The 14,547-nt window shown below is 62.2% G+C and overlaps 1 protein-coding gene across 5 annotated transcripts in view; it reads left to right on the top strand.

Annotated features, from left to right (window-relative positions):
• The window catches only part of SPSB1 (splA/ryanodine receptor domain and SOCS box containing 1), a 62,911-nt gene extending 49,651 nt beyond the window's left edge, over positions 1-13,260 (top strand). For 3 of the 5 annotated variants that reach the window (XM_059691350.1, XM_059691349.1, XM_059691352.1), the window contains 2 exons: positions 3,467-4,280; positions 11,358-13,260. In XM_059691350.1, the coding sequence (XP_059547333.1) occupies positions 3,587-4,280; positions 11,358-11,485 (822 nt within the window). In that variant the 5' untranslated portion in view covers positions 3,467-3,586 and the 3' untranslated portion in view covers positions 11,486-13,260. The other 2 variants (XM_059691353.1, XM_059691351.1) reach the window with 2 other exon arrangements.
• Positions 13,261-14,547: the final 1,287 nt, after the last annotated feature.

Genomic DNA, 14,547 nt, shown 5'->3' with positions numbered 1-14,547 from the left:
CAGGGTAGAGGCCGGCAGGTGACAGTGAGTAAGAGTGACCCTGGGGTTGCCGCAGCGACGGACCACCTGGGAGGTGACTCAGATGGGGGGAAGCAGCAGCGTGGGTGGCCCATATCCCCTGGCTCTGCCCTGGGGCATCCTCTGCGGGAATCACCCAGGATGCTTCCTCCCAGAGATTCCCGGCTCAGGGTCAGGAGGTCCGGGCGGGCAGGGCCTCCCTCCCGGATGGCTCCTAATCGCGGGGCCCCGGGGGCAGGAGCTTAGCACGGAGGCGGTCAGAGGACTTGCTTAGCACCGGCCTCCAAGGCGGTGGGCCCTCAGAGCAGGAGGAGCTGGGGGGCTGACCTGGACGGACAGATGGCTGTCCCCGTGGGGTTCTGCTGTCTCTCTGGTCACTGGGCCTAAGGCTGGACTGGCCTGCTTTCCTGCTGCGGCCTTGGCAGGGAGACGATGGGCAGGGCCCTTAGTCTAGCTCGGGCTTGGCCGGCCACGCACAGCCTGTTCTTGTAAATAAAGTTTTATGGGAACCCAGCTGTGCTCCTGTGCGTACGTGGCGGCCTTGGTGCTGCAGGCAGAGCGGCGCTGGCATGGAGACTGCTGGTCCGCAAAACCCGGTCAGCAAAGCCCAGTGTGTACTCTCCAGCACGTTACAAGAAAAGCGGGTCCCTGGAGTTAGAGGTGTGAGCAGGCCCAGGGGCACTGGCCTGAGGGCTCCCTTTCTCTCTCCTTCCTTCCCTCCCTCCTTCTCTCCCTTTCTCACCCCCCACTTCCCACCTCTCATCCTCCCTGTTGTGGTTCTTCATCCTCCATCCCCACCAGTTTCTCTCAAGTGTTTTATTTTTATTTTTATTTTTTTAAATATATTTTATTGATTTTCTACAGAGAGGAAGGGAGAGAGACAGTTAGAAACATCGATGAGAGAGAAACATCGATCAGCTGCCTCCTGCACATCTCCCACTGGGGATGTGCCCGCAACCCAGGTACATGCCCTTGACCGGAATCGAACCTGGGACCCTTCAGTCCGCAGGCCGACGCTCTATCCACTGAGCCAAACCGGTTTTGGCTCTCAAGTGTTGTAAATGAATGTGCTGGAAGGACTTCTCCCCACCGCCATCCTCTCCCACAGCATCCCCTCCTCCCCCGCCCAGTGTCACCTGTCGCCATGGTCTCCCCACCGCCATCCTCTCCCACAGCCATCACCACCACCCCCCACCCCGCCGCCCAGTGTCACCTGTCACCATGGTCAGGTGGGACCTTCCTCAGTGAGATTTTGGGGGACCTTCCTGCTGGGATGACAGAGCCCAGAACAGGGCGATGGCTGCTCTGCTCCAAGAGGCAGTCAAATGAACTGTCTTAGGAAGTTAATTTCCTCCTCGTCCTTCCAGAGAGCAGACCCGTGTCCCCACCGGGTCCTGCAGAGGAGTCACTGTGCACCGGCGGAGGGGGGTGTCCACACAGAGGGGGTGTGGGTGCTTCTGACTGAGACCCGCCTTCCCCAGCTCAGAGGATGCTCGGATGGAGGTTGGGGGGCATCCGCAGGCCAGTCTCAGGGGTCACTGGGACCACGTTTCCACACCCAGCCTCAGGCTCTCCCGCCCTCGCAGGCTGGCAAGCCCGCCCCGAAGCCATGGGGTGTGCCCTCAGGGGGGCCGTAAGGGGGGTCCTGGAGGTGTCCGTGGCTCTCAGGGGTCGATGGGACTGAAAGCTTGAAACGGGTTGTTCTGAGAGATTTAGGATGGGAGGTCTCTGGGGTCTCCATACGCACAGAACTTTCTGGAACCAGGTGGTCCCCCAGCTGCAGAAGGACGCCTCAGCTCTGCACCGGCTTTGCAGGCATCTGACACAAGGGGTCCCCCCGCCTGTCTTGGAAGAAACGACTGGTGGGGGGAGGGGGAGAAGCAGGGCCTGCCACTGAGACACGGGGTCCAGGTTCTCTCGCCCGGAGCCAGCCTCCAGCAGCCTGCCTGTCCCAAAGGAAGACCGTCTCCCGGTCTCCTCCCAGCGCAGGGCCAGCTCCGGGCGGCTGGGGGGCCTCGGGAGCGCCCAGCCCCTCGCACGCCCCTCCTCTCCTGGCCCTGCTGGTCCCGGGCAGCACAGGACGGTGGTCCCAGGTGCCCAGCCACCCTGGCCCCCGCCCTCGGGCCCCGCAGGCGCTGTCTTTGCTTCCAGTGGGAAAGCAACAAGCCCACTGCAGAGGGAGCCCCGCAGCCCCCTCCCGGCTCCCCGGTGTTCCCTTCGTCTCAGGCACCTCGATGCTGCTCAGAGCGAGGGACTGAGGGACCCTGTTCCCGGCAGCCAGGCGCCCAGGGCCTCTGGCCGGCCCCTCTGCAGACTCGTGGAGTGAGGTTCACAGAGCCAGGAGCCTGCCTGCTCCCTCGTCCTGGGAGCCCACCCCCCACCGGGCAGCCAAGAGTCCCCCCCGCAGACCCAGAGGGAGGCTCAGGAGCCCAGTCCCTGTGACTGTCCCTTCTTCAAGGCGGACATGGGGGATGGGATGGCAGGTTGTTGAGTCCCCCGGCCCCACGTGTCAGCCCCTCCTCCCGCTGAGCCCCCTGATGGAGGGGGTGGCGCAGAGGCAGTGAGGTCTCTCCTCCCAGAACCACCTGCCCTCCCTTAAAGGAGCCAACGGCTGGAGCAGCCAGAGCAGGATTGAGGGGTCTTGGAGTCGGACTTCCTCCCAGATGGTCTGCTGGAGCCCAAGGAGCCAAACGCTGGCTTCTGGTTGAAGGAAAGGTGGTGGTCATCCAAGTGCTGGCCCAGAATGCTGGGCAGCGGGTGAGGCTCTCATGCCCACCTGGCAGGGGCTGCCTCAGGGGCCTCCAGAGAGCGTCGTTGGCACCCCAGTCCAGGCACCACGCGGATGTGGGACCTGCTGGGGGGGCTGCTGCAGGCTCAGGGCCCGCGAGCAGAGAGCCCCGGGCTGAGCGCCCTCGCCGACCGGGAGTTACGTTGCTGCGTAGCCCCGGCCCGCTCCCTGGCGTGAGCCCGAGGCCTGTGGGAGGCGGCTGTGCTGGGAGAGAGCGGCTGGGAGGTGGCGTCTCAGGGCTATGCCTCCCAAAGCAGCAGGCATGGGAGTAAGCGCCCCCTTGCTGGCACCAGGGAAGATGCCCTCCGCCGGGGCTGATTCCAGGATCTGTGCCAACCGGGCCTTCTGCCCCGAGAAATCACGATCAGGTACATGGTGCACCCGACACCGCGGAGCATCTCGCCGCCGTTCCGGAGCCTTCTCTCCCGGCGACTGCCAGGCTGGGGCCTCTCCCTTAGGACAGCTCAGCTGGGGGACAGGGCGGGGTTCCCTCTGTGCCCAGGCCCCGGCCAGCCCGTGTCGGGTGTGATGGGAGCCCAGAGCCAGGCCGCGGGGAACGCGTCGGTGGCCAGCCGTAGCTCTGGCCCTGGCCTTCCTGGTGGACCGCCTCCCCTCCCCCACACTCTGCTCACCGGTCCTGTTTCTCTTTCCAGCCGGCAGGCAGCACGGACCTCGCCACCGCCACCGCGTGCAGAGGCCGCCTCGCAGCCTCGGGAGTAGAGGCTGGCCATTGATGCGTTTGCCTTGGGCGTCGGGGACGCCGTGAAGCAGGAGGCGACCATGGGTCAGAAGGTCACCGGAGGGATCAAGACGGTGGACATGAGGGACCCCACGTACCGGCCCCTGAAGCAGGAGCTCCAGGGCCTGGACTACTGCAAGCCCACCCGCCTGGAGCTGCTGCTGGACATGCCGCCTGTGTCCTACGAGGTCCAGCTCCTCCACTCGTGGAACAACAACGACCGCTCCCTCAACGTCTTCGTCAAGGAGGACGACAAGCTGATCTTCCACCGGCATCCGGTGGCCCAGAGCACGGACGCCATCAGGGGCAAGGTCGGGTACACGCGGGGGCTGCACGTGTGGCAGATCACGTGGGCCATGCGGCAGCGGGGCACGCACGCCGTGGTGGGGGTGGCGACGGCCGACGCCCCCCTGCACTCCGTCGGCTACACGACCCTCGTGGGGAACAACCACGAGTCCTGGGGCTGGGACTTGGGGCGCAACCGGCTCTACCACGACGGCAAAAACCAGCCGAGCAAGACTTACCCGGCCTTTCTGGAGCCGGACGAGACGTTCATTGTCCCCGACTCGTTCCTGGTGGCCCTGGACATGGACGACGGGACCCTGAGCTTCATTGTGGATGGACAGTACATGGGCGTGGCTTTTCGGGGACTCAAGGGCAAAAAACTGTATCCTGTCGTGAGCGCCGTCTGGGGCCACTGTGAGATCCGCATGCGCTACTTGAACGGACTCGACCGTAAGTGTCTCCTACACCCTCCCAGGCGGCCCCGCCCCCGGCCTCCTGTGTCCGTGGGATCCTGGGTGGGCCTGGCCAGGCGTCTGTGCAAGTCCTTGGGGTTACAGTGTCTTTCAGTAGACACCCCAGCATCCTCAGTCCTCAGAGGCGACGCTTGCTTGCCCCTGGTTAAATGAGAAGTTCTCGCTGGAATCTGCCGGCCAACCTGGCAGCACCTCATGGATGAATGAACAGGTGGTTGGATAGATAGATGGGTGCTGGTTGGATGGATGGGTGGATGGATGATGGATGGATGGATGAGTAATGAATGAGTAGGTGAGTGGGTTAGTGGGTGGATGAATGGATGGGTGGGTGGATGGATGGTGAATAAATGAATAAATAAATGGAGGGATGGTCTTTGATAGATGTGGTTTGTTGCTGGTTGGCCTGCCTTTAGAATTTGCAGTTGACCGAATTCTAGCACAGCAGCAGCGTATTGTTGAGCTGGGGTTTGTGGCGGTGGCGGTGCTAGGTCCTGTCACATAACTGTACTCACATAGTGGTGAGCCAGTGGCCGCTCTCGCCCTGAGGGTCTGTCCCCTGTGCTGGCGGCTTCTGGTAGGCGCCTATGGACACAGTCCCCGCAGGGGGCTTGTTCAGTCGTGATGCCAGGAGGCCTTGGAGAGACCGTGGGTTAGAGACCCTGAGTCAGCAGCAGTTCCCACCTGTCCCTTTGGACAGGCGTGGCCTTCCTCAGACCGAGTGTGAGGAGAACTCTCATGAGGTGGCACTGTCCTAGTTTGGGGATGGAGGGCTTTGTGGCTGCCTGGCTGGGGGCCCAGGGGCGTAGGAGGTCCTGGAACTCGGGACTGTCCACCCCCACGCTTGACCCTCCCTCTCTCATGGGTCCCTTCTCCCATCTGCAGATCTCACCTTGCAAACGGGGTGGGCCAGAAAGCTTCAACCACCCATGCACTAACCGTCATTGAGGGACAGGTTTGGCCTGGTACCCCGAGATCTAACCCCCGCCGCAGATCAGATGCTGGGTGAGGCCCCAGGTGTGAGGGGCACAGATGCTGGGTGAGGCCCCAGGTGTGAGGGGCACAGATGCTGGGTGAGGCCCCAGGTGTGAGGGGCACAGATGCTGGGTGAGGCCCCAGGTGTGAGGGGCACAGATCCTGGGTGAGGCCCCAGGTGTGAGGGGCACAGATGCTGGGTGAGGCCCCAGGTTCAGGGGCACAGATGCTGGGTGAGGCCCCAGGTTCAGGGGCACAGATGCTGGGTGAGGCCCCAGGTGTGAGGGGCACAGATGCTGGGTGAGCCCCCAGGTTCAGGGGCACAGACGCTGGCTCTGGTCTTGCAGTCTCCATGCCTTGAGGTCTGCGGGAAGGCGGGGAATGCACTGGGGAGTGGGTTGTGGAGACCTGCTGGGTGAGCTGGGCCCTGGTGGAGACTGGCAGTGCCCGTGGCCTAACCCACCTCTTGGTTAACAATGAGCTCCCCGCCGTCCACACCGGTCATCACGCCAGACACTCCCAGTCCTGGTCAGACACGAGTGGCCCCGCTCTGCACGGCGTAGACTTTGGGGGATCCAGATGAGGAAACCGTGAGGGCGTTGCGCGTCCTCCGCCGCTGCACCTGTGGGGGGAGGATGGGGTGACCGTGCTGGAGCTGCCAGCCTCCCTGCTTACTGACCCCTGGGCTCTGCGTTAAGAGAGCCGCTCGTCCTAGAAGAGTGGCCGCTGGGAGGCTGGGGGGGGCGGTGCTGTCCAGGGAAGAGGCGATGGGGCTAGAGCTCCCTCGCCATGTCCAGGTGGCTCTGTAAGTCCGGAGACAGGGTCTGGGACAGGGGTCAGTGGGGAGTCGCCTATGGCTGGGTGGTGTTTAGAGCTGTGACCACTGCCTGGGATCCCCTCGGGGGGAGGGGGGAAAGGGGGGAGGGCTGAGGCCGAGCACTGGGGCACATCAGTGCTTTGAGGTCCAGTGGACGAGGGGCTGGAGGGGAGAGAGGTGTCCTGGATGCCAAGCAAAGAAGGGACTTCGAGAAGGACAGAGTGATGCCAGGTCGAGTGTGCTGACGGCCGAGAGCTGTCCATCAACTTTGGCAACAGGGTGATCACTGGAGGCCTTGATAAGAGTCACCTGGGTGGGGGAGGGGGCGTCGAAAGCCTGACTGGGGGCTGGTTCTGAGAGGGGCTGGAAGGGGGGGGCGGGGTGTGCGTTTCCTGGGGCGGCTGGAACTAATGACCACCAGCTGGGCGGCTTAAACACTGGAAATGTATTCCCTCCTGTTCTGGAGGCCAGGTGTTGGCAGACCAGTTCCGTCTGGGGAGACTGTGCATGCCCCCTCCTGCTTCCGCTGGCTGCCAGCACTCCTTGGCTTATAGACGCATCCTTCCCAGCCTCCCTAGTCTCAGGCCTTCTCCTCTGTGCCTCTCCTCTTCTTGGAAGGACACCAGCCATGGGATCCAGGGTCAGCCTGCTCCGTGTGACCTCATCTTAACTAAGGACACAAAGATCCTCTTTCCAATGGGGTCCCAGGTGGCCCTGAATTTGGGGGGAGGCACTAGCCCACCGTCTGCAGATGTGGAGACAGCGAATCTAGACCGTTCCCACAAGACCTTCTCCTTCTTACGCCCCTGCCTGGAGGGAGGTGGAACAGCCCGGCGCTCAGAGGGTGGGGTGCCCATCAGGTGAGGTCACAGGGTGCCTGAGTCCCCTGCCCAGAGGAGTGTCGCAGCCAGATTGGATCTGTGGTCCCCAGGGAGCAGGGGGTGCCAGGGAGAAGCTCTGGTCAGGCCTGGACTGGGCTTTGCTCTCAAAGCCGTGGAGGCGGGCCTTCCTGATCCAGTACTGCTCCCTGGGACACCTGGGGACTCATCCGCACCCCCCTTCCCCGCCTCACCCCTCCCCGCCGCCAGGTCCTCTCCCCAGCAGGGAGCAGCTGTGTGCAGAGCAGGTCGGCCAAAGTCTCCGCGTGCGCACCCTCCCCTGCACACACCATGCGAACCCTCCCAAAAAGAGTCCCCGCCCTGCGCTGGGCCAAAGGCAGCACGTTATCAGTGTGTCCCGGTGTGACCTTCCCCACCCCCATCCAGGCAGCTCTGACCGCAGGCCGCTGCTCTGACTCCTCCTCGGTGCTCGAGACCTCCAGGGCTGAGGTTGCGACCAGAGGGGCTGGGTGTCACTTGCTCTCTCCTGGGAAGAGGGGTGGAGATGGCCATGGTGGTGGGGCGACTGAGCCCTGCTCGGGCCCAGCACTTCCTGCCACCCTCCCTGCAGAGGCAGAGGGAGAAGGCCTATTTGCAAGCAGCAGACCACTGTCACCCAAGGGGGAGTCCCTGGCCTGGAGTCCCCTCTGCCCCCCTGGGAGCAGACGCCTCCACTACGGAGGCATTTCCCGTGAGTTAGACACTTTCAGGTTCTCCCTTTTACGTCTCCCAGGTCAGCGTGGTGCGGTCTGGTGTAATTGTCGGTTCAGCCGGGTCTCAGCTCATTTCTCCGGGAGCCTTTCGCCTGGGGACCTTCTCCTGTTTCCGCCTGGTGCTCGCCCGATGGGGGGCCCTTCCTGCACCCCCATTCCAGCTGGGTCTAGGGACGATCCTCTCTGGGGGGGACTGACCACCCCGCCCTGCAGGGGCTTCTTCTGGGAAAAGCCAGTGAGGGACAGGGATGCTCCAGACGCCCTGCCTCCCCAGGGACCGTGGGCTCTCAGAGTCGAGGGGCCGGGGCCCAGGGTGCCCACGTTACCCGGCCAGGTGCCAGGCGTCCTCCCCAGTTGGCAACAACGAGGGGTTCGTGTTGCGTTTTGCTGCTTTTTTGTAAGAACTGCATGTAAGGGGCTGTGCACACATATCCCGGGAGGACAGCCCCACCAGGGCGTTCTAGAATCCATCTCACGGAGCATTTTCCCGGCCACTGCTGCTGGCAGGAGTGAGGCCAGGCCCATGACGGAGCAGAGAAGGTGAGGGTGGGGATGTCGCTGAATCCGGGCACTTCCAAAGCTCATTCATTTAGTCATGGACCAGACACAGCGTGGGCTCTGGGGAGCGAGTTGTGTTGCAATGTCCGAGGACTTGGAGAGCCGCGGGCTGCGGTGCGGGCCGAGCATGGTCCCACAGGCCCCCAGGTAACCGCTTCTCCGAGAAACGCGGAAGTTGGCGCATGGACGCCCCAGTTCCTCAACCTTCTGCTCCCATAAATAGCGCCTGATTCACTTCCTGATTCCTGAGCTGCGTCCTGGCACCCGCCCCCCTCTCATTCATATAAACTATGCAAATGAGCGAGCCGCCCGTTTCCGGAGATGGCACAGTGGCCAGGACCCACCAATAGCTCTGCCTCCTCTGTTGGGAACTTCCCTGGTGGAACCCAGTGGGCACCCAGCTTTGTGGGTGGAGCTGGGTACAGCCCCCAGGGAGAAGTATTGGGGGTGGGGGGCTTCTTGGGTCCTGTTAGCAACCAACCAAGACCCATGAGACAGACGTTTTCCATAGCACAGTGCCCACGTCTGTTTCGGTGGCTGGCGCATTCTCGGCCTTTGAAAAGCAACCAGACCATGCCCCGTGCCTCACTGTTTGTCTCCTTCCTGTGAGATCGGCCGGGGAGGGTGACCTCTGTGTGTACTTGAGGCCCTGGGACTAGCCCCATGCATGGGACGCCTGGGTGATGGGTCCTCTTTTCAGCTCATAACGCATCCCAGCAGCCGTCAGCTGCCACTCCTGCAGCCCATCGTGGAAGAGGTGGCATGTCTGAAGGGCACTCGCTCTGGTCGCACAAACCCTCCCTAACTGGGCTATTCAGAGTGGCCCAAAGGTGGTCAGGCAGAGGAATCACCCCCCGCCCCCCCCTACACACACACTCCACAGCTGCTTTTGGAGGGAGCTGGCGGGCCTTGCCCCTTTGGGTGAGCTGCAAAGAGCTGCTGGGAGCTTTTGCTTCACGTTGGTGCAGAGAGAGCCGCACTTCACCAGTAGAGTTTCATGGGCTGGTGTATTTCCACCTTCTAGCCTTTGGCTCTCAGACCTGGGGCCCCGGCCCTCACCTCCCCAAACCTGTTTCCCCATCTGTCGGATGGGGACCACAGCCCCACCCGGCACACGCCAGGAGCCCCACAGCCTCGGCTGCCACTGGTGCTGTGATGATAACCACCCGAAATAGGGCAGCTGGAGGCCCGCTGTGTACAAGTGTCTCTTCGTAAGGGGATAGTGAGTTGACCTGATACTCACTAATCCAAGAGAGTGTGATGGGAGCTCCCTCCCGGGCCTCACTCCACAGCCCGGCAGGGCTCTCGGGGCCCCGTCAATGGCTCTCAGTGCCTCCTCAGTGCCTTGGGCCACCAGGGGAAGCCCCTCTGCTGCTCCCTGGGGGGCTGAGCCACGTCATGCGGAGGAGGGACTGGGGGAGAGGGGAGAGAGCCCCTGGGTGGAGCAGAGGAAGCGCCTCCCAACTCCCGCACTCAGCCCAGTGGAAGGGCCGCTCCCCAACAGCAGGTCCAGGCCGAGAGCTGCTGTTTCTGGCCTTCGGGACCTCAGCTGGGTGGGACTTTGGGGACCGTCTGGTCCGATTCTGTGTCTTAACAGATGGGGAAACTGAGGCCCGGGCAGAGGCGTGATCTGCTGTGCAGGGCACAAGTGAGGAGCCAGATCTGGGGTCGCCTGGGCCAGGATGCTTTATGGTGAGGGAGACCCAAGGCTCTGCAAGTAGGAAGGGGGAGAAACCCGACCCTGCTCACCTGGAGTCTGTGGAACCCTTGACCTTCAAGGACGCAAGGTCGTTTGGTTCATCCTCCGGCCACCAGGAGAGGCCTGGGGTCAGAGTACTCCATGGAAAGCATTTACTACTTCAGTTCCTTCTCCTGTGACGGCCCATGGGCGACGGGAAGCAGTGTTTGGCTTCTTTTAAAGCCTGGAATTTAGTAAATGCGTGATCAATCATTTATTTTTTGTTAACAGATTTGTTGAGATGTAATTCACGCGCCATACCTTCACCCACTTAAAGTGGACGACTCGGTGGCCTCTAGCCTATCCACGGCTGCGCAGCTGTCGCCACAATAGACTTTAGAACCTGTTCGTCACCCCAAGAGAAACCGACGGCCATTAGCAGCCACTCCCCACCTACCCCGACACCCTCAGGCGTAGGAGTTCTTAATGTTACTTTTAATATTCTGAGACGCAGTGGTGAATATTGAAGAACGTTAACCCATTCTGTGTTGGGGGAATGGGCTCCCAAGGGAGATGCAGGGGTTTCTCTGGGTTTTGGGGTTCTGATCTGTGCTTTGCTCACAAAGGGGTCTCAGAGCCAAGGGGCGCCTGTGGGTGGAGCCGCAGACCCGTTCGTGTCGGCTCTTTCTCTGTCCAAACACTGTGCCCGCCTGGCCCTGCTTTTAGGGACGAGGGCAGGGAAGGTCACCTTAGGAGAAGGGTGAGCAGGGCCTCGGGTCTGGGAGGGAAGGACTTGCCGGTTCCTTCTGAGGCTGAAAGTATGTCTGCGCCGCTGGCCGCACGGAGCCACCCTGGCAGGAAGACAGGGCCGGGCCCTCAGGGACACAAGGACACAGGCGCCCTTACAGGCTGCAGCTAGAGGCCTCTTTCCAGTCCAGGTGCCCAGCCTGTGACCTTGACCTCTGACCTCTGTGCCTCAGTGCCCCCAGCTGTGAAATGCAGCTGGGAACAGTACCCGTGAGCAGTTGGGGTCTCACAAGATAATTCCCTGCCCGGAAGCTTGCGTGCGGTCGGGTGCGGCGGCGGTGGCTGCTTGCCCTCGTGTGAGAGCGGGGGCCGCCTGGGTCGGCATCCCAGCTTCCTGTCCTCCTCGCAGCGCGGCCCTGGGCGTCATCTGGCCTCTACCCCTCCGTTCCCTCATCTGCCTGTGATCAGGAAATCACGGTCACCCAGGTGGTGGGGGTGGAACGCGTGTTTGCAGCGAGCGTGCGAGGGCGCCTGGCCCACCGTGGGTTCTGTGTTCGCAAGGAATGATGACTTTAAAATGAAAATTATCCGTTGAGTGTGCAAACGAATAGGAATGATACCCGCCTGTGGCTAGTGTTTGTCCAGAGCCGAGCTAACCTCTCTCTCTCTCTCTCTCTCTCTGTCCCCGCAGCCGAGCCGCTGCCGCTCATGGATCTCTGCCGCCGCTCGGTGCGCCTGGCCCTGGGGAAGGAGCGTCTGGGCGAGATCCAGGCGCTGCCGCTGCCCGCCTCCCTCAAGGCCTACCTCCTCTACCAGTGACGTCCGCCGGGACCCGCACGACAGCCACCGCTGCCAGCCGCCGAGCCGCCCGCGGACCCTGCGCCTGGGACGGGCGTCCGCAGCCGTGGGAGGAAGGCCCTGCTCCTCCTCCTCCTCTTCCCGGAGCCCTCGGGACACCGACGCGGACAGCTCTGGACACAGGCTCCTCTGGCCCCTTCCCTGCGTTGGCGGAAGGCCCCTGCATGCCCGTCACAGCCCCTCCTTGGGAAAAGACACGGAAAGGCCCTCCAGGACGCCCGGCACTGAGCTCCCGTCTGCTCTCGGGGTGCCCTGGGGAGCCCCCACCTGCCGGGTCCCACGGTGGGGCCCGCAAGAGGCGGCCCGGCACCGAGAGCAGGCCCAGGGGTGCTAAGAGGTGCTCAGACAGGGCTCGTGCCGGGGACCCAGCTCAGGACGCCAGAAACACTCCGGGACGAGGCAGCAGCCAGGAGGGGCCGGACGCCCGCGGGCACGCAAGGCTCAGCTTCGGTCCCTGCCGGTGCCCCGGACCCTGTATTTATTCTCTCAACAGTCACAGAAGCCATTTATTTATTCCATTTAGGAAGGGGCCTGGCTCCGGGCACCTCGCCGGAGGGTGCTCTTGCTTTCCTCCCACCTGCCACTCCCGGCCTGCCTGTGCCTCGCCTGCCCTGGCCGGGCTGTCTGCGGTGTGTCCCCACGTGGGCACAGGTGTCTTTGTTCGGGTCCCTTGGCCTACAGTTCCCAGGGGGCTCTGCTCTGAGTTCCCAGCGGTAGGAGTAACTTGGGGGTCACGGCTCCACGCGGCGGCGGCTCCCGTGTCTCCAGGCCGTTACTGATACGGGGCTCCCGCACCTTCGCACGCGGTTTATTTCCGTGTCTTCCACGGGCTGTGGGTGTGGGTTTGGCTTGGCTTTTGCCTTCCTCGCTGAGATGTCCCATGTGCATCCTCAGAAGCTCCGGCTTCCCACGGGACGACCGAACCCAGGAGGGAGGAGGAGTGGGTCTCTGTCCCCGAGGAGCTCAGAGCAGGCTGGGGCGCGGGACACAGAGGCGTCACGCCTCACGGAAGCCCACACGCGTCTCTGCCTAGTGCCTGGTTCATCACGACCCGCCCCAGAGCCAGGGGGGTGGGGCAGGGCAGAGCAGCCAGCAGGAGAGGGGCCCCCCTCCCTGCCACAGCCCCCCCGCGTAGCAGACCCCAGCTGCCACCACGTTTGCCATTTCTTTATCTCGACGTCGACTCCGTTCGTTTCTGTACAGGTACAATAGATGACTTTATTTGTTTAAAATGTTTAATATATATGCATATATATTTGTCCGTAAGAATTATGTTTTAAACAGCTGCTGTAGGGTACCTTTAAAAACAAACAAAACAAGAGAAGTCTTCCAGTGGAATATATTTTTTAAAGCACAACATTGGTGCCAAGACTGGGCGAGGAATGTAAATTGCCCCTTATTATTGTGAGGCTGTTGTTTCAGGCCGGGGAGCCTTACCTGTAAGACTTTTGAAGATCTGCCTCCTGTTTCAGGGTGGGTCCCGCTCTGATGAATGTTGCACATGAGAGAGTTTCACTCGCACAGCCCCAGCCTTCCCGCCTCACCCAGCGCCTCCCGCCGCCGCTGGACGCTTGCAGGCCTCTGTCGTCTCTGCACCCCCCGCCCCCAGCGTCCCCCTCCAGCCCACCCTTCTCCCCCTCAGCCCAGAGCCCTGTGGCCTGTACAGTCCTGAAACTCCCATTCTATTTTATGATGGTTGATAATAGTCACCTAATAAAGGAAAGTTTATTAAAATACGAAGCCACTTTTGAGTCCCTCTTTGTGCCTTAGGGGAGGGGACAGAGGTGTGGCCAACGCCCCTTGGGGCTAGCCAGCTCCATGGGCCACGGTTGTCAGCAGATAATGAGGGGATTGCCGCCCCCCACCCCATCCCCCTCGTCAGATGCCAGCCAGAGCCCCAGAAGAGCAGGAGGACCCTGGATGGGTGATCCCAGAGTGCCCCATCTCTTTTCGCGCCCCAGACTGCGGGCCTTGCTGACCTAACAGGAAGGATTTATGCGTCACGGGGAGCCTGGGGCTGGTCCCTGTGCTGTGAAGCTTGAGGTGACAATGGGCTTTTAGGAGCAGGCGTGAGTGTCCTTGGAGTCCAGGCTCCGGGCAGTCGGTGGAAGGAGCTGGTCATTCATTCCTCTTTGGGTCTGTCCCCAGGGCCAGGCACAGTGATGCTCGGGCCGCTGCCGTGGGCAGGGTCCTCACACCCAGCCCCCAGCCGAGAACACGGAAAGGCTGACTTATTGGGAGGATCGGTGAGTGATCAAGAGAACAGTTGAGAAATGATCACATGTCATGACTAGTTTCCAAAGAATTAACCAGAGTGCAGCCAGCTCCCTGTGGGCACTTTTCATTCTCGAGGCATGTCAGGGTCCGCTGGGCGGGGAAGTGTGCTGGCCCGACAGCCGAGCCCCCGGGGACCAGAGTGCTGTGTCCCCCTCTGAGAGCCCCTGGCCCGCTCTCCCCAGCCCACGTGCGCCAGCAGCACCCGGGAGGTGTTTGTGAAAATGCATGTCTCCAGGCCCCGCCTGAGCCGGACCGAATCCCCATTCCTGGGGCCAGGCCCAGGAATTTGCTGTTTTCTCAAACTCCCCGAGTGACCTTGCCCGGGTCGGAAGCCCACGGGGACTGTGTCAGCTCTCTCTCTCAGAAAGTTGCTGGGTACAGGGGAATTCTTTCGGCGTGTTGGTGGGTTGGCCCGGCGACAAGCACACGGCCTCCTGAGTCAGACCTGGGTTCAGATGTTGGCTCTGACCCTCGTGAGCTGTGTGATCTTGGGTGAGCCTCCCTGAGGAACTGTCATCCCGGGCCCATCTCCTGGGAGGGGAGCCGGGGTGAAATGAGGTTTTAGAGCCGGCCGGGCGGGCACCCTAGCCAGCATGCAAACACACGCCTTCAGAGCCACGCACTGCTTTCTGTCCTGGAAAACGCAGTTCCGGGGCTGGAATTGGCCTTGGAGAAGGGACCTGACGCTCCTAAACCGACTTCCTGATAAATGCGCTTTCTTCCCGGGTACAGTCCCCAAAGATCAC

This window comes from Myotis daubentonii, chromosome 3, assembly GCF_963259705.1.
Source record: "Myotis daubentonii chromosome 3, mMyoDau2.1, whole genome shotgun sequence".
In the NCBI taxonomy this organism is placed as follows: Eukaryota; Metazoa; Chordata; class Mammalia; order Chiroptera; family Vespertilionidae; genus Myotis; species Myotis daubentonii.
This window is presented reverse-complemented; position numbering and strand designations above follow the sequence as displayed.